We start from the raw sequence: 20564 nt of genomic DNA on the forward strand, positions 1-20564 counted from the left end.
AAGGTACAAATAGGAATGCTCTTAAAGTTCCCAATTTTTCGGGGTAGCCAGAAAAGAGAAGCATAGAGTAGATTGCGATATACATGCCAGTAGGTAGAAAATATAATGGCTTGTTGAGATACACAAGGGGGTATACATAGTTAAACATAGCTTGTCAAGATCACCTAGGTGGAAAATATAGAGCAGATACGATGACAGTAATGTCAACTGACATCTCGGAAAAAATGGAGACTTGAGGACAGTAAAATAGGAGGGAAGGAAATAGTTAATGAGAGAAGGGGAGATGAAGAGAGATGGAGAGAGGAAGAGAGAGTCAGAAGAGAGGGAGAGAATTCTAATTAAGTCAGGGCTCCTAAATGGATTACACCTGTATTAGATGCCCAGTCTGAAACTTCACTCTCCACTGTCTTTTTCTATTTCCTTCTTATTAACTTTCTTCCACCTTTCTATTCCCTCCATTGTTTATTCTTTTTCTTATCCTTCATCTGTTTTCCTTGTCAGTGCTACAGATGATGTCCTTAGATTATTGTTTAGCAACCAGAATGACTATAAAGTGAAAGAGATGTGATTTTTTTTTTTTACCAATAGGGACAAAACTACATTTGTCCCAATGTGCATAAGAAAACGTTTTTTCTTTGGCAAATAAATCATTTAGTTCTATGACAAACATAATTCTAGGAGGCAACACATTGAGTTGACTGAACAGTATACATTTCACAGAAAAGCCAGGTGTGTTCTATATAGAGGAAGTATAGGTAATGAGGAATGAGTATGCAATAAAAAAATAAGTTAGCCATTTACACAGGCTGAAAGGAGAAAGTTCAAAATCCACATTCACATACCTCCCATATAAGCCACTCACTGCTCACCTCAGGTCAGTGACTGCCTCTGGCAATTGCTTTACCCTTTAAGCACAATCATTAGACTGCTTAACTTTCTGCCTTTCTCTCACCATGGCTGATCACAGGTTTCTACTGACTTGGATTTTGTTCTTCTCCTATTGTTTGCTGACTGTACATTGTTCACAACGTAAGAAATTTTTAATTGATTCATTTATATTTCTTTATTTCTCTTAAAGATCTTATAGATGGATATGATTTTTATTAGGAAGGGAAGCAATGATGTGATAGAATCCAAGCTAAAAGAATTAGGTAGCATTCTGAGCAGAGGTTTTACTATTAAAAAAGTTCACAAACCTTGAGATATCAGATTTTTTAAAAGGTGCTCACTTTTAGAGTGGAGAATTTTCTCTTTTGCCACTAACATGTTTGATCTCTGTGAGAAATATGAAAAATTCTCAATTTGAGGAACTGAAACTTTTACTTGTGCTGATATTAGTGATTGATCTAGGCTACTTATATTTAACAATGCTTCTCAGAATATATAAAGAGCACATCATTTTTTTTCAGAAAAAATAATTTATCATATATTTTATACAAATATTTATTTATATGAAAAAGTAATGTGAATCTCTATGAAAAGTAATAACCAAAGAAAAGATATAAATTATATCTCTCTATAAAATACAACCTAAATCTTTGCTAATCTGAGAAGTACAATTATTTTCTGAAAAATGTTTGTTGAAAACACATGTGACTTAATTTCCCTGAGCAGCACTATTTAACCCAATTATTCTGGGGAAGGATTACTGTAATGTTGGGCAATTTTTGGTAACCTTATGTTGTTTGAAGAGTCAAAAATGAGAGTGAAACTTTTCAGGAATTATAGTGCACTTTAACTTAGAAACTCCATTCTGTTTTGTGATGCTACTTTTTGTTTCTTTTGGTGATATTTTTATGTAGTATAATTAATGTGTGTGTAATATTTTGTATTAGGAAAATATACTCTAGAAGGAGCAAATGGCTTCCTTTTGCATTCTGATTTTTTTTAGTCTCTTCTTGGTATTTAGGCTGGCTGACATTCAAATAATTCAGCTTTCTTGAAAGCATATATTCTCTGCTTATTTATAGGTCCTATGATTTGTAACAAATTTCCCTCCTCACTTATTTACAGGCTCTAGAATAAGCTTTTCTCAGTTCAGACTGGAGACAGAATACTGCAGCCATGCCCCTGGTAGAACGGCTCTCGCTGGTACTCTTGAAAATAGCACAAGTTCTTCAGGCATAGGACTGAAGGACTCTGTAAACCCTCTGGCCTGCAGTAAAGTTAATATGTGGTCTACCTGTCTAAATCATTGCTCTTTACTAGTTAAGAGAACACTCCTAGCAGTGATTCCAGGACAAAAAGCATAAAATAAAAATGTCCTAGCAAACCAAGTATGTATGCTGAGCCCGTCTTTGGATATTTCTGCTTTGTCTTTCCTTAATTATAAGATTATACTCTTTAGTTCAAAATTACTTTACTTCAAATATTAGATGTACTTTGGGCCATAATGCTATGAATTGACATTTTATTTTGTCCTAGTACTAGGGTTTGGGCTCAGAGTCTTGAGCTCACTTCATTTGAGCCACAGCTCCACTTTCAGCTTTTTCTGGTGGTAAATTGGAGATAAGAGTCTCACAGAATTTTCTGCCCAAGCTGGTTTCAAACTGCACTCCTTAGATCTGAGTCTCCTGAGCATGACAGGTGTGTATTACCACCACCTGAATTTGTGCTGAACTTTTAAAGCCATGTTGTAAAAACCACCAGGTACCACCAAATGGTGAAAAGAAAACGTGTTTGAGTATTCATTTTGAATTTTGATACCTAGGTTTTAATAATCATGTATTTGAATAGTCTCAAAGTACTATAGTTATTTTAATTTTAGAGTGTTAATATTTTTAACATGAACAAATTTTCTACCCGAAATCAGACGAGCTACCTTTAAATAGCCAAAAGAGCCAACTCGTCTATGTAGCAAAATAGTGAGATAATTTAAAGGTAGAGGTGAAAAGCCTACCGAGCCTGATGAAGCCCAGTAGTTCTCAAATGTGCAATACATAACTTTGAAACATTTGTTCTATGTTGTTGAGGGAATTTTTGAATTTTCACTCTTTACAGCCAACTGTACAGATGTGCGTGACTTTGATGACTGTCGAGGGAATGCAGCAGATATCTGTCCTGAGAATATTACTTGTGCCTGCAAAGATGGAAAGCCTTTTTGCAAGTAAGTTTATGTAAAAGAACAAACAGTACATTATAAGCAATACTTCATGCTGGCTTTTTTCTTGAATATTCACTGGTACAATACTGGTTTTAAAATATTAATATAATTAAATGACTCCTATGCACAATTGCCATTTTAAAAATGTAACATAGTTGGCTTATGCTAACTTTATAAGATTACTACCATTCAAAACTTTTTTACACAGATAAACTTTTTATAAGTTACATATATTCATAATCTGTTTATTGTTCTAACAAAACTGCATGTGCCTCATTTTAGGCAGTAGCAACATTTCTGACATTATTTATGAATAAATTGTATACCAAGATACATTTTAAATTTTTATTGTAAAGTGATGTACTGGGGTGAGTTACAGTTACATAAGTAAGGTAATGAGTACATTTCTTTTTAAACACTGTTACCCTCTCCCTCATTTTCTCCCACTTACCACTCCCCACTCCCTATACCCCTCTCCTCCAAGTTGTAAAGTTCATTTCCAACATAGCCAAGTGTCATTGTTGCATTAGTTCATTCTTTTCAAAATACATTTTAAAGATATTGGGACTCACCTTTTTCCGAGTTTATTTTAATTAAAAATGTGTGTGCTTTGAGTCATCAATATTTTTGCTTTAAATTTTAGACAGAGTTTCTAGGGTTCTTTATGTTGTTCTATGAAAATGGGAGTAGACAGGTCAAAAGTGACAGGAAGGATTAAAAAAGAAGAATAAAAAAGAACAAGAAATACCACCTCAGTGAACAAAAGAGAAAGTAGATGTAAGGAAACAAAATGGAAACATTTTCTAAGTCCATTTTTCTTAACTGTATTTTGAAAAATGATAGTAACACACGCAGGTATCAGCAAAGGCACTGAAATTTAAGTCATTTTTAGGTTTCAAGAAATATAAATGGTTTGTGCTCCACTTTCTAAGCATTTTAAATGACAGTAAGTTTAGCTCCTCAAATGTACTATTTTCTCTCTCACCTTTAAATATTTGCATCTACTCGAAATTCTATCACACTATCCCTCCATCACTATCCTTTATTAATTTCTACTTGACCTTCAAAACTAGCTCCATTATATTGCTAATATAACTCTTAAGCCACTTCCACTACAGTTTCTTCTAATGTACACTGTGTGTTTCCTGTGTGAGAGCACCACAACCATAACTTTTTTTTCATCACCTGCCACAATTAGTAGCATATAGAAAGTGTTTAAGCATTTGATGAATTAATCAACCATTCAATGGTATTGTCTACTCAGTAGTGCAAAATTTGGGGAACATAATTAAGTAGATGTAAAGTAGGCATTTTTCATCACTGAAGCTGAATATGATGTGTCAATAGTCTGTCAGTAGCTACTGAGAATGCAGAGCCAGGAGGAGGAGTTAAGCCCATGGGTTTGAGACAAGTGTGGACAGAATATCCAGAACTTGTCTAAAAGAACAGCTCCTTGATTTTGCATTCATAAGATGTTTGTGATGACATTTAGATTATGTTCAAAAATTGAACTGAGAAAATAAAAACATGACAAAATTACTTCCAAGAGGAAGGACTGAATATAATACAGCAATATAGAAGCAAGCATAAGTAATTTTATAATTTGAATACTATTTTGTGAACACATAGAAGAATTCTGGAATCATCTAATCAACAATACTTTGGCTACAAGCTCATTAGTCTTTGCCTCTCATGCTAATCTATATTATAATTATCCACCTCATTTGTTTTAAATGTCTTTACACACCAGGCACTGGTGGCTCGTGCCTGTAATCCTAGCTACTCAGGAGGCTGAGATCTGGGGATTATGGTTCAAAACCAGCCCAAGCAGGACTGTCCATGGGACTCTTATCTCCAATTAGCCACCAAAATCTAGGAAGTGGAGCTATGGCTCAAGGGGTAAGGCACTACCATTGGGCAAACTAGTTCAAGGAGATTGCCAACTCCCTGTATTCAAGCCCCAAGACCAGCAAACACACACAAAAAAATGTATTTACAATTTTTCTCTATCAAGTTCATTACTTCAACTTATTTTACTGGTATATCTCAGTTGGAAACATCATAACTGCACTAAGATTAGGGCAACCTTGAAAATATTTGTTACTTTCATTGAATGTTTGTGTTCTGGAACAGCACAGTCCTTGCATAGATGTGGGATTTTATAGAGAACCATTTATTGGGAGATTTAGTGGTGGAAATATTGCCCTGTGTGGCAGCAAGACCAGTGAAATCCTCCAGTTTGTGTCCAAAGGAGAGGCATATACATGGATTAGGACAAAAGTGACTTCCTCCTATCTGGAAAATATGTGGCTTAACTTCAGATAGTATCAGAAGGGCTGGAGGTGTGGCTCAAGAGACAAAACATCTGCCTAGCAAGCCCAAGGCCTTGAGCTGAAATCCTGGTACTACCAAAAAAGAATATACCCATAGATAATATCAGTCAGATACATTCCAGGAGGTACTGTTTACTTGTAAAGTTCCACATGCCATTTTAAAGCTTTTTGTGTACTTACATTTTTCTAGATGAGTGTGCAAGAAATCTACTAGGGGCACTCTGGAGCAATTCTGATTGCTAGGCCTGAAGGTGACTACAGTCATGCCAAGCTAAGCTATGCATTTCATCCCTTATAATCAACTTTTCAAATCCCACATGCACCCTTTTCCTTGTGCTCTGAGCCAGTGACAGGAATTAACATTGTGTAGGTGGTGTGCTGTGAAATCACTTATCTAAGTTGGCAGTAGAATCCACAGGACTAGTAAAGGCACAGGCAGCAGAAGAGACAAAACACAGATATGCAATAGGAAATAGCTAATTTTTCCCATCAGAAACCATAGGAATCAAATTGGTGACTTAAGCATCTCCCTCTCCTGAATAAAGGAAAAACAATCAGATAAAGCATCAGCATGTGTTTCTGCAGTTTCTGGGGAAGAGAGAAAAGATAGAAAGCTTGAAGCTATGGATGGAAAAACATTTAATGAAGACTTATAAAGGTACCATCAAGAAAGATGCTACTATCACAAGGCCCAATAGCTATACCCTTATGAACACATAAGATGATGATAAGTGAAATGAACCCCATGTTATGGAAACAATTGTTATATCACAGTTGTAACTACTTTCAACATCCCATGTGTATCTGTAGCTTCTATTATTGATGATGTCTTGTATCACCTTCCTGTGGTTGTACCTACACTATCTCTGTAATGTTATCTGAGTATATTGGAAACCGTGTATACTAGTATTGGAAGTAGGAAATTGAAAGGGAATACCAAATTTGACAGACACAGGGTAAAAAAAAGACAAACAACTACAAAAGCAATACTTGCAAAACTGTTTGGTGTAAGTGAACTGAACATCTCCGGGGGGGGGGGGAAGGGAAAGGGGGAGGAGGGAGGGGGGTATGAGGGACAAGGTAACAAACAGTACAAGAAATGTATCCATTGCCTAACGTATGAAACTGTAACCTCTCTGTACATCAGTTTGATAATAAAAATTTGAAAAAAAAAAAGAAAGATGCTACTGGTGGCACCATCTGTTAGACAACACAGTGGTAGCAGCTTTGAGCTCATGTAATGGAATATACCTCAGATGTTGGCCCACAAAATGGAGTCTTTCAGTGATATCTAAAATTGATGGTGAATCCAGCCCCAGTGTGTCACAACTATAATCCTAGCTACTCAGGGGGACTAAGGTTTGAAGGCAGCCTGGATAGAACATCCCCAAAATCACCAACAAAAAAGCCAGGCATATTAGCATATGTCCTTTGCAGGGAAATTAACAGACCTACATCAAGTCACGTTAAATGAGATAAGCCAAGCTCGTGTACACGAAGTGCACATGTTTTTTTTTTCTCATATACAGAAGCTGGACCATGATAAATTGGCCAGGTCTCTAGTCAGTCACCCATAGTGAGACCAAAGGAGGATATTCTTAGGAGGGGACCACAAAGGCAGAATGCCTATGTGCATCTTGATTATAAATAATATTTATGAAAATGAGCTCCAAGAAATGGAAACAAGAGGTTTTTTCTTTACTGCTGTTTTTGTTTTCTTCTTTTTTGTCCTGTTTGTTTATCTGTCTTTGCGAGGATAAGGGTATACACAAACGGAGGGACAAAGGTAAGGCAAATGAAGCAGTGGTACTGAATAAACATCATGTTGAAAATGAACTACACAGCTTGTGGGTGGAGACAGGAGGGAAAAATGGAGAGAGAGAAAAGAGATGGAAGTCCAAAAATAAATTTATTCTACCTAACTTATGTAACTGTAACCCCTCTGTACATCACCTTTATAATAACATCAAAATATTTTTAAGAAGCTAGGCTTGAGACATGGTTCAAGTTGTAGAGCACCAGCTGTAAGCAAGAAAGGTGAGCACAAATCCAAGATCATTGGTTCAAGCTCTGGCATGTACATGCGCGCACACACACACACACACACACACACACACACACACACAAACACTGATGATTGAAATCGCATGTCACACCTCAAGTCTGACTGTAGTGCCCCAAAGGTTAGTGCCCCAAAGGTTTCCTTTAGCTGACTCAGGGCATAGACTGTGGCTAGTGGTCCAGAGTCCAACAGTACCAATCAGGACTGAACTTAGAAGGGTTAGAGTCACATACAATAACAAGAAACCACAAAGTCAAGCAGGAGGAGCCACTGAGACCACATTGACTTGACCTGTTCCCTGGACTTAATGCATGTTGTCAACAACTACTCTCTATGTATCAACTGTGCATGTTTAAGTTTTGTAAACCAGCCAGTGGGTTATGGTGGGTTTGGCTAACAGGACCCATATCTGTTGCTTTAATAAGCTGTCCATTCTCTCCACCAACCATGCTGACCTGAGGACTGCATGGCACATGGAGGTGCCATGACACATCATATGCTGTAGCTCAATCTTGGACACAATGTGTTGTAAAGTAGGTGCCCTGGCCCCAGCCATTCTGTTCCAGGTAGCCATATACCATAATTACATTTTCAAGACACATGACAATGAGTTTGTTTAGCAATTTTGCTAAGAAATGCCAGTATACTGCCATTTCACATGCCACTGTGCCATCCACAGTATAAGGCCTCTTACACTGCCCAATTGTCAGTAAAAGCAACCAATGATCCCAGCGCATGTATTATTGCCAGTTAGACCAGCCATGGCTCTGTTCATTGGCTGATTTTTCTCCTATACGTAAGCAGATACTAGTGGTTGGTTGTACTACAGTGGCAATTCAGACACTTCTATTGCCCTCGCTGGGAAACCCATTTGTAAACCAATCATTTATGAGTGTATGGGTCATCCCCCCTCTCTATGACACTTCTAAGATAACTGCTTGAGTTGGTTAGGCAGTTTCACAGGGAACCATGCCTATTATCATGTGCATAAGATGCTGGGCAGGAATGTCATGGTTATAAATATACATCCCACTTATTTGGAATGGGCATTAAAGTGGACTGAAGCCAGTGAAATAGGCCATCAATTTATACCTTTATAGGTAGAGCAGGTCCCAGTTTGACCAGTAAAGTCTTTGTCAATGACTACATGTAAGCCAGGTGCCAGTGGCTCATGCCTATAATCCTAGCTGCTCAGGAGGCTGAGATCTGAGGATCACTTTTCAAAGCCAGCTCTGACAGGAAAGACCATGAGACTCTTAGCTCCAATTAACCACTCAAAAACTGAAAGTGGTGCTGTGGCTTAAAGTGGCAGAGCACTAGACTTTACTTGAAAAGCTCAGGGACAGGTACAGAGTTCAAGCCCCATGATTGACAAAAAAAAAAAAGACTACATGTAGTGGACATGGTATCCTATGTGGGAGTGTATCTAGTTTCCATTTCTTTCCAGATCTGTGAGCAAAATCTGTCTTTGTTCTTGCCAGAAGGTCCAGTTGAGGCCATGGATACAGGTAATAGCTGTGTTGGCAAAGCTGGAAGACAGGTGTGGAGAGCCTGTGCATAGCCTTGAGCTATGAACTCCTTTGCTAGGTTACATGATCCATCTAAGCTGGCTAATAACCAAAGTGTCTTTACAAAAACCAGTATATAATTTACTGTTCAGGAAATGGGAAGGTTTTGTTTTTTTAACTTAATCTTGCATCATGTCTGAAATCAAACTTGTCCTGCTTGCCCAGTTCAGTACCACCCCTGGAATTGCACAGGTAGCCCAGGGCCTTGAATCTTGGGGTTGATAGCTCATTTCTTACTGCATAGGTGAGTACACAACCATTGGACTGTGTCCTATAATACTATAATCATCACCACTTGGCATGATAGCATCACTAGTGTAATCAGACCAGATAATATCAGTAGGGAAAGTCCATTGCCTTTCCTTTCAAGTGAAGGCAAACCAGTCTTGCAAGCTTGGTTTCAAAGATTTGCCAAAAGGGGCATTAGCTAAATAGAGAACAGCATGATGCCTAGCCAAGAGAGGATGTGGTATTTTCCAGTATGTGAGTAGTGAGGAATGTTAGGACCCACAAAATCAGTAAGAGTTATTTAGTTCCCTAGAGTCAGTAATTGTCTTCCAAGTTGCATCCAATTTTTTTTCATTTATCAGGCAAGGCTATCGAAGGTACTATGAGCAAGTCATAAACTCCCAACCTACACAATTTTTATGATGTCTACAAGCTCAGCACGTGCACCTAGCAGCTTGTACTGCCTGGCATTTATTACCCTTTGATGAGCAGGAAACCTAACATGGGCCTATTTTGCTTCTACCCCTCCTCTATATCATATTTACTGCCTAAACTTCGAGTCCTAATCCCCTCCAGAAATCTGTAATATCTTCCTTTATAGAATGTTCTCCGTAACAGGAAAGATTAGTATCCAACATGGAGCAATTGCCCCTTTTTGCTGTTGGAGAACCAGTAGGAAATAAATTCCATGATCAGCCTCTGGTTGCCCCCATAACCTTCACTTTGGGGCATCTTTGGACTTACTCTGAATCATGGCGAGTAGGAAGAATCTACTCTGAGCAGCCAGCAATGCCAGGATACAGATCTTCTTCCCCTATGAGTAAAGGAAAATGGTAAATGAACTCTTATTTGGACTTAAGTTCCTTTTGTGGGATTATCAAGATTGCAATAGGTTGTTGATCTGTTTTTTGTTTCTCTTCAAATGCCATCATGAAGCAAATTAGATTATATTTGCTTTTATGTATAATCTTAACAGACCCCCCATTTCTGTTTCTTTTTTTCCTCCCATTCTTTTCTCCCCTTTTCTTCCAATCTTTGTCCTTAGGTCAGAAATACCTTACCCACATCATAAATATTCTAAGAATCAGGCTAAGAAAGAGAGAAAAATGTTGTACATTATCTAGAGGGCATTTTGTAATTACTTTGTTTTGACTGTGTGTGTGCACATGCATGCGTATTTGTGTGTGTGTGTGAGAGAGAGAGGAGAGAAAGAGAAAGAGAGAGAGAGAGAGAGAGAGAGAGAGAGAGAGAGAGAGAGAGAGAGAGAGAGAGAGAAAGAGAGAGAGATACTGTGGCTTCAATTCAGGGCATCATTCTTGCCAGGCTGCCACAATTCCTCTGAGCCCGCCCCTTAGCCCTGTTTTTCGCTAGTTATCTTTAGGATAGTGTCTAGCTTCTTCTGGAGTGCACCTTAGCCAATTCTGTCCACTTCTAGGAGTCCTCTTATCAATAAGATCACAGGTGTGTGCAACCTCATCTAGCTCCCCTCTCTGGAGACAATCTCACAGAGTTTATACCCAGGCTGGCCTGGAACCTCAGTCCTCCCAATCTCAACCTCTCACCTCCCTTGACACCACGCCCAGCTATGGGTTGAGGTGGGGGGTCTCACGAACTATCTTGCCTGTGTTCATTCTGTTCTCAGCTTCCCAAGTAGCTACAATTACAGGCTGCTGTCCAGCTTAACTGTCAGGGGGTTTTAGCCTCCCGGGCTCTCCTGTCCTACAGAAGAGACGGGAAAACACGCCCCACCCGGACGGGCCAAGAAGAGGAAAGGGCCGACGAACTGCCACCCCAGCCCCCCTTTTTCTTTGGAGGACACACAGACAGTCCGGGAGCCAGTCAGCGCTAAGACTCATTTAATGGCGGCAATGAGCTGTTCTTTTAAAGGGGTCAGAGGGCGGTGGAAGGGGAGGGGCACGTGCACCTACATAGGGGCTGTGAATGGACACGTGAGCTGTCCGTCAGGGTGGAGCTCCGAGGGACCTCCCTAAGGGGCAGCCTACATCTACTTCATGGCCCACAGGACTGCCTCTGGGATCACCACCAGCTGCCATCTTGGCTCACACGCTGTCAGAGGCTGGGAAAAGAGGCGGGGCTAGCTAGAACCACCTCTTAATGATGCAAGGCATCTGGGCCCATGTGCTCCACACTTAACACTTTATATTTCATTTCAGTTGAAAACACCTAAGCCTAACTGTCCTACTACAGACCCAATTCCTGTGGACTATCTTGTGCTTTCTCTCCACTTTCCTATAGGGCTTCTTATTCTGGCAAGTATTTTTTTCATTTGTTCATGTCTCTATCATGTCCAAGGTGATCTGAACTGTAAGGGAGATGAATTGCATCTTGCTTATGGTTGGATCAATAGTGATATTAGTAACTTAGTTTCATTTCCTACCAAAGAAACACCATCCCTAACCTTATCCTAGAGTCTCACCACCAGTCACACTGTCAGAGACCTGTTTAAAAGTTTCTGTACTATCACTCCTCGGGTCTCATTTAATTTAATGCACCAGCATCATTTAGCACAGTGAGTCCTCTTTGCCTCCTTTAAATTTCCACCCGGCCGCCATGATTCCCCTTTCTCATACTTTTTTTCCCTCTCACTTCACTGTCTAGTTCTTCATTTTCTTTGTTAGTTTCTTTACTTCTGACTTACCAAATATTGGAGTGTCTCAGAGCTTAGTTTTGGGGCTTTTTAATATGTACTACCTCCCTTGGTCAGCTATTCAGTTGCATGGATTTAACACTAACTTAGCCAAGAGAATATATACATTCAAACTCAGAGATGTAGCTTCATACTCACCATCTCTACATGGATGTCCAATTCTCATTTCAAAAGCAGAAATGCAAAAAGGTCTGAATTTGCTTTTATTACAAAGCATGTTCAACTTTCAGTCTTACCTGTGACACCATCCTTCCATTTGCTTAGGTCAAAAATATTTGAGTTGCACTTCAATCCTCTTTTTCTTGCACACCTACATGATATACATCTGCAAATCAGGTTGATTCTTCCTTAACATAGATAATCAGAAACCAAACCATTCTCTGGGTTTGAACTCAGAACCTTATGCTTGCTAAGCAAGCACTCTGCCACCAAGCCACACTTCTAGCTCTTTTGCATGTTGGTTATGGTTTAGAAAAGATCTTGCTTCCTGCCTAGGCATGTGCCTGGACCAGAATCTACCTATTTTAGGCTTCCCATTGTACCTGGGATGAAAAATATACACTATCCCACCCAGGTTCTTCCATTGAGATGGAATCTTTTATACTTCTCTGCCAGTGACTAGCCCTAACATTACAAGCATGAGCCACCAGGGGTTTACTCAAAAATCAACTAACTTTTTTGTCAGTCATGGGGCTTGAACTCACGGCTTGGGCAGTCTCCCTGAGCTTTTGGGCTCAAGGTTAGTGCTCTACTACTTTGAGCCACAGCACCACTTCTGGTTTTCTAGTAGTTAACTTAACAAACTTCCCTGCTGGAGCTGGCTTCAAATTGTGATCCTCGTATTTCAGCTTCAAGAGTAGCTAGGATTACAGGAATGAGTCACCAACACTCAGCAAAATCAACTATTTCTTAGTTTCACCCTCACTGTTAACATTTTGTTTGAAGCTACCATCATCTGCCTAGATTATTGAATAGCTATGTGACCTTTCTCCATTTTTGTACCTTGTATCCTACAGTCAGGTTTCTATACAAAGTTTCAGTGATATTTTTACACAGTTAGGAAGAACTCTAAAATTCATGTGGAACCATAAAAGACCACAAATAATTAAAGCAATATTGATCAAAAAGAAACTAGATGTAACCCACTACCCAAGTTCAAAATATACTACAAATGTATAGCAATCACCAGCCTGGTACTGGCAGAACAACAGACAGACTAGACCATAGAACAGAACAGAGGGCCCCCAAAGAATTCCATGTGTTTATGGTCAATTCACCTTCAACAAAGGTGCCAAGAGCACACAGTAAGGAAAGGATAGTATCTCTAATAAACAGCATTGAATAATAAAAAACTGGCTATCTGTGCAGAGTTAGACCCTTACTTCATTACATATACAACTATCTACTCAAAATAGATGGAAGCTGAGAGATTTTTGAGATAAGTCATCCTTCTCAAAATCCTGTCATTGTTCCTCATTTCATTCATTATAAAAGGGAAAGTGCATACAATGACTTACAAGGTCTTTTGTGTTCAAGTTTCCCTACCTCTTTGGCTTTAACTTCTAGCACACTTTCCTGACTTACTATGCTCCACTCACCCTGATTTTCTTGTGTTCCTCAAATAACACATGTCTACTGCATAGAAGCCTTTGTTCTTGGTGTGCTATTCTCCTAAAGTATCCTATAGCTAACTTCCTCACCTCCTTCAGTCTTTGTTTAAATGTTACCGGTGAGATCTGCATTTACTACCCTGTAATTGCATTATAGCCTACTCCATGATTATGCCTCTCATTCAAATTCTCCTTACATTGTTCTACTTTTTAATCCTGTAGCAATTTTAATTTTTAATCCTGTGGAAAATTTAAATATGGTGGATAATTCACTAACCATATTTTTGTTCTATGTCTTCCTATAAGGACATGGATCTTTGTTTTGTTCACTAGTATATCTAGTGAATCCCTACTTATTAAAAAGTAAAAATTCACTTTTAATTCATTTCTAAGCTACATAATAAATATATTCTTGTGCCAGATGCAGGAACACACGCCTATAGTCCAAGATACTTTGCAGGCTGAAACAGGATGATCATTTGAGTCCAGAAGTTTTAGGCTGTCGTGCACTATATACATTGATTGTCCACACTAAAATATAGTGACTTCCTAGGAGTAGGTGAACATCAGGTTATCTAAGGATTGATGAAATAACCCAGATCAGAAATATATTCATGTCAAGTCCAAGAATGGTGGTTTATACCTGCAGGTACTTGAATTGGAGAGATTGGTAGGGTCACAATTTGAGGATACCCATGGCAAGAAGTTAACAAGACCCTCATCTCAACATATAAGCTAAGCATGGTGTGCTAGGTAGCCCTAGTATGTGCCTGGTTTAAGTAGAAGGATCTTGGTCTCAATTTGCTAGGCAAAAACACAAGACTCTATCTAAAAAAATAACTAAAGCAAAAAGCGTTGGGTCATGGCTCAAGCAGTAATCCACCTGCCTGGTAAGCACAAGGCCTTGAATTCAATCCTCACTGCCCCAAGGAAGGAAGGAAGGAAGGAAGGAAGGAAGGAAGGAAGGAAGGAAGGAAGGAAGGAAAAAGAAAAGAGAAGAAAAGAAAAGAAAGGAAACAGGAAAGTCTTGTCAAAGTCTTCTTTCAGGAAGCATTCTATGAGAATAGTTAAAGATCTATTTGAAAAATATTCTTTCACCTCCTTAAAAGAATGACAATACATTACCTATTAAAAGCCACATCCTATTAAGTAGATTAGTATCTATTTGAAACCAGTGCATGAATTTTCTTAGAGAATCATAGACCATCAAGGCTATAAAAGATTATAGTAATCATCTAATCAGTCCCTTCATGTCAACCATGACAGCACCCCTTAATATGTTGGAACAACACAAGCCAGTAGTAACTTATTTAGGATCTGACATTTATTGTTCAACATAGGTAATTTTATATCAATCTGTCAGGAGACAGGGAAACTATCTCTAAGATGCTTTCTGAACAAACTTCTCTATTAGTCACTCTTAGTGGAGGAGGTGTGAAGAGACGTCATATTCTCTATCTCCACAAAACCACAGATACTTCCATGTGGGAGGATGCCATGCCCATTTTCAGCATGTGCACCAAAGAACCACATTCATGTTAGTTGGCAGAGCACCAAAACTTTATAAAAACACAAGAAGTCCATCTGAGTCATTTATCTCTAGAAAATAAAGGAGGAAAATGTGGAGTCATGGGAAAGATGGGGGCAGGCCCATTTTGTTGGCAGACAGTCTATTCTCACCTTCTCATGTTTCTTCTTGCACAGTTCCATCTCTCAATCTGTATTCATTTCTGTAGGAGTGGGTGGGAGGAACATGCGGCCTGCAATTATAGAACTGGTAGCCTAGGCTGCTCTGAACTCTTCACAGCTTCTTTGACCTAGAGTAGCCAAAATAGGCATACAACAGTGGGCATAGGTGTCAACAGTGGGCATAAGTGTGATCGTTTCAAAACCAGTCTCTGGACAGCCATTCTGAATGAGCCTTTCTATTTTTCCGTGTCTAACTATCATATCTTCCTTAGTTAACGTTTGAGAAGTCTTGGAATCCTGACAAACTTCTGTATGCTGATTGAATGTGTTTTGTCATGCAGAAAATGAAACAACAACAATCTCTCAAGGGGTCTTGAAGACAAATCTCAAGAGATAATTTGTGTTTTTAAAATAAGTTTTGGACTTTTTTCTGTTTCTCTTATTTATACCTAGATGTCCAAATTACAGAGGCAAGTGGGGAAACTATTGGTATATGGGAGACAAATGTGAACAACTTTGGAATACTCTGGATCTGGTTCTGGTAGCAACATTGCCGGGAATAGGATTGGCTTTAATAGTCGCTGTTACAATCAAGAGTATCGATTACTGTAGAAGGATGTCCAAGAAGAATACAGATGATCACAGGTAAGAAATGTCAGAATGTTGCTCAGAAGTCTCTTGTGAGATCAGCAAATGAGTCAAGAAATAGTGAAAACCATTTATCATGCATACAACTGATATTTTCTCTCTCATATGCATCAGCATTTTAAGGCAATGCTAACAAACTCAAATGAACACAGGCAAAACAGACATCTCTTGTCCAGGATTTCAACAGAGTAAATCTGGAAAGCCCTATCTTCAAATAAAAACTGAATGCAACTCCCAAAGTAATTGTTTTATTTGGTGCTTTGCATCTACCAAGACAGTATTTGTGTGCATGCACCACACTTGCTATCTTAATAATGCAAGGTGGTGAACTGGATGCTGCTATGTCAGTACATCCTACTCAAACCCCTTTCTCCTTCCCAACAACAAGATCAGACAAATGGAAAAAAATCCAATAAAGCTGAACTGTAATCTGACTCTGTCCTGGGTAAGATGCTTCACCTCACTGGGCCTTAATTTCCTCATCTATGAAAGAGATGCTGAAAATCAGATCTTCTTTACAGAGATGGTGAGAATAATACAGGAGGCAACTGTCATGTATTGAGGTTATTGTGTGTGTCAACTTGAAGTATAAATGTTTTACACCTATCAATTCATTTTATCGCCCACAAAAAACCTATAAACTCTGATGAGATTACTGAGACCCCAAAAGATCAAATAAGTAGGCCAAGGTTATAGGATTCAATTTGATTCCTGGGCCAGCATTTCTCTGTTATGCCAATGGAATCTAATGAGATAAAACAATGCTTTGAAAATTATAATACCTCCATGTTTTTTAAAGGTGTACACACTTTGTGGTTTTTACAGCCTGTGCATTTCAGAGATATGAGGGTTACATGCCAATAAAGTAAAATTTTACTCATTTATATCAGTTAATTCAAATTAGAATCTACTTTAAAGTATCATTTCCCAGTAACAAAATAATGTTACCTTCTATGTATTATGAGAACAATTTGAAATATTACTTGAAAATCAGAAGAGTCTGGTACTGATACTCCTTTGTTGCTAAAAACAGGCTTACAACTTCAATAAAATCAATCATTTAGATAGCCATAGATATTTATCTCTGGGAAGTTTGAGATTCAACTCTCCAACCTCTTTATCATTTCAAAATCCTAATCTCTTTTCCCACCATGAACTCATATCCTTTAAAGTATCATGCATGTGAATAAAGGTAATGTTAATGGGTTAATAGATATTAATTTTGTAAATTGAAATTAATATAAATAATTTCTTTTTTTGCTTTATTCTCATTGTATATATTTTTCCACATTTTTTGTTGTTGTTTTTCAAATATTTATTATCAAACTGATGTACAGAGAGGTTACAGTTTCATACGTTAGGCATTGGATACATTTCTTGTACTGTTTGTTACCTTGTCCCTCATACCCCCCTCCCTCCTCCCCCTTACCCTTTCCCCCCCTGAGGTGTTCAGTTCACTTATACCAAACAGTTTTGCAAGTATTGCTATTGTAGTTGTTTGTCTTTTTTTACCCTGTGTCTCTCAATTTTGGTATTCCCTTTCAATTTCCTAGTTCCAATACCAGTATACAGGGTTTCCAATATACTCAAATAAGATTACAGAGATAGTGTAGGTACAACCACAGGAAGGTGATACAAGAACATCATCAATAGTAGAAGCTACAGATACACATGGGACATTGAAAGTAGTTACAACTGTGCTATAACAATTATCTCCATAACATGGAGTTCATTTCATTTAGCATCGTCTTAGGTGTTCATAAGGGTATAGCTATTGGGCCTTGTGATGCTCTGCTATGAGTTGCCTAAACCTGTACCAATTATGCCCAATAAGGGAGACCATAGAGTCCATGTTTCTTTGGGTCTGGCTCACTTCACTTAGTATAATTATTTCCAAGTCCTTCCATTTCCTTACAAATGGGACAATGTCATTCTTTCTGATAGAGGCATAAAATTCCATTGTGTATATGTACCACAGTTTCCTGATCCATTCGTCTACTGAGGGGCATCTGGGTTGGTTCCAGATTCTCGCTATGACAAATTGTGCTGCGATGAACATTGTTGTGCTGGTGGCATTACTGTGATTTTGTTTGTGGTCTTTTGGATAGATACCCAAAAGTGGGATTGCTGGGTCATAGGGGAGTTCTATATTTAGCCTTCTGAGGAATCTCCATACTGTTTGCCAGAGTGGCTGAACCAGTTTACATTCCCACCAACAATGAAGTAGGGTTCCCTTTTGGCCACATCCCCTCCAACAATTGTTATTGTTAGTTTTCTTGATATATGAAATTCTTACTGGGGTGAGATGGAATCTCAATGTTGTTTTGATTTGCATTTCTTATTTCTTCTTGATTTGGACTGGAAACCAACACCCTGAGGTATTAAAGAATCATTTTGATTGAAAATCATGCCTGGAAATAAGACACTTTTACATCATTTTCTGTAGTTTTCCTACGCCACAGTTTTCTAGAATACTGGAGTCCTCTTCCTTCTGACTCCTCTGACTTGGAAGAAATAATTGAGCCCCTGCCTCTTCCCACATATCTTACTTCCCCCATTGCGTTGAGGTTGAAATCATATAGTTAATGAAAAATTGCATTAATAAACCAAGATAAAACAGATATCATGATTGTAAATGAGCATAGTAATAGGGTTCACAAACATTTAATTTCATTCCATAGGATTTTAAATGAAACCACTTTATTTTCTTCTCATTAAAATGCATTTTAGTTTCACTCCTTATTTATTTCCTCTGTCATTCTTTGAGTGGTGTGTTTACACATTGGGGTCCTGAAAGTTCTCCCAGAGATTGGTCATTGAACCAAAGGGGACCTTAAATCACTGTCTAATAATCACTGACTATGTAGCCTAGAGGAATGTCCTTACAGTTTCACAGCCTCCTATTTTTCATCTGCAAAATGGAGTTTAAAAATAACTATCTTACAGGGTTTTTTTTAAATAAATATTCAAACAAGAAAATGTGATACATTGTGAAATGTTCTGTCTGCAGTTTGTTTTCAATAGTATGAAAAATAAAGATGGATTCATGGGTACATAGAGGAATTGAGAGGGGGAAAAATATGAGTAGAAGCATGTATGGGAAAATGTCAATGATGAGATTAATTTGTGAATATGTGAATTCTCGGTGTCAGATCCTGTCAGCTTTTCTATGTGCTTGAAAGATTTTTATAATAAAATCTTTGATATTCAGACAAAGTTAAGTAAAGCACCTTGAATATGAAAAACAGTAAAGAAACAGTGGCCATAATTTATGCTTTATTTGGTACAGTCTTTAAAAAGAAGTACTCGGGGCACAGTGTCAAAAATAATATCAAGAATATAATCCAGTGATGTGCTGATGACTCATGCTTGCAATCCTAGATACTCAGGAGGCTGAGATCTGATGATCACTGCTTGAAGCCAGCCTAGGTAGGAAAGTCTGTGAGGCTCTTATCACCAATAAACCTGCAAAAATATGGACATAGAGCTGTGGCTCAAATGTTAGAGTGCTAGCCTTTAGCAAAAAAAGCTAAGCAAGGAATGTAAGGCCCTGAGTTTAAACCCCAGTACTACCATCAGAAAAAAGTAATTCATAATCCATTAAATAACACTAACTCCCTATACTGACTGAGTTTTATGCTTTTTTTAATGTGTCAGAGAACAGATACCTTCATCAGGACTTCAACCTCAGCATAACTTGGGATTTGCTTTTGGTACTGATATGAGGCTTCCACAACACAATCAAGATCAGGTAAACACTGAGACTCGTTTATCAAACAAAGTTTACAGAAGACACCAAGGAGAGAAATGCCTTAGAGAAACAGAAGGAAAAAAAAACTTTGGTAAAATGGTGAAAGAAAGAATTAGAGACAATAAAATGAAGTGTTATCAGAAGATCAACTTGCCCAAACATTAAATGGTTGATAAAAGGTTGTATATCAAGAGAGTAGAGGCCACACCTGGGCCAATTACACTGGGAAAGCTCTCTACCTCTCTTCCCCTATCATTTGTTTCCAGGCAGAATCAAGTTCAAACTCATATCAAAGGCTGCCTTGGGTAAAGTTAAAACACAAAACAAACAGGAAAGGAAATAACTAAGACACCTCCAGAAAGATACAATATACAGACAAGAAATTTAAGCTATGTGAAGATACATACATATGTATGTATCTATGTGCATTCATAATTATAGTTTATATTTATATAGACGATCCCTTCTCATCTAATAATGCATTTCCAGTAGCACAGACCCTTTTACACCATGGAGGGATCTTATGCATTTTAAGAACAGACTTGAATAGAGAATAAAAGGCGTCTGGATATCAGCTCACAAGTTATATAAGAAGCAACAACCATGCTTTTATTGTTTTAAAACAAATAAGTCTCAAGTAAGAAACCACAAAAGTATATTGTTGTTATTGTTTATTAAAATTTAAAATATGCCTAATTATGATCTCTATAATTTAAAGAAAACCTCCATTGCAATCAAAGAACTACAAGTTCAGCATATTTCTACATTTTTCTGAAACTTTAAATAGTGCTACAAAGGAGGTTTCAATTCAATAAGTAATTTTTAAGTATCTTGATTGTTAGACTATCCTAAAATCAAAGCCAAGTAAGTGTTATGAACAGATACTTTGAACTTGAAGTCACTA

General features: G+C 38.1%; 1 protein-coding gene across 1 annotated transcript; it reads left to right on the forward strand.

Annotated features, from left to right (window-relative positions):
* The first annotated feature begins 953 nt into the window (after positions 1 to 953).
* On the forward strand, positions 954 to 19825 carry LOC125343038. The gene is made up of 4 exons (XM_048335353.1): positions 954 to 1029; positions 3001 to 3106; positions 15715 to 15906; positions 19567 to 19825. The coding sequence occupies exons 1-4, from the start codon at positions 954 to 956 to the stop codon at positions 19823 to 19825; spliced, it is 633 nt and encodes a 210-aa protein (XP_048191310.1).
* The last annotated feature ends 739 nt before the right edge of the window (positions 19826 to 20564 follow it).

The sequence above is a fragment of the Perognathus longimembris genome, chromosome 28 (assembly GCF_023159225.1).
Source record: "Perognathus longimembris pacificus isolate PPM17 chromosome 28, ASM2315922v1, whole genome shotgun sequence".
Classification (NCBI taxonomy): Eukaryota; Metazoa; Chordata; class Mammalia; order Rodentia; family Heteromyidae; genus Perognathus; species Perognathus longimembris.

Coding starts and splice junctions, on each gene's coding strand:
- LOC125343038 (XM_048335353.1), top strand. CDS start 954: ATGGCTGATCACAGGTTTCTACTGACTTGGATTTTGTTCTTCTCCTAT. Junction 3,107..15,714: donor GATGGAAAGCCTTTTTGCAA/GTAAGTTTATGT, acceptor ATTTATACCTAG/ATGTCCAAATTACAGAGGCA. Junction 15,907..19,566: donor AAGAATACAGATGATCACAG/GTAAGAAATGTC, acceptor TTAATGTGTCAG/AGAACAGATACCTTCATCAG.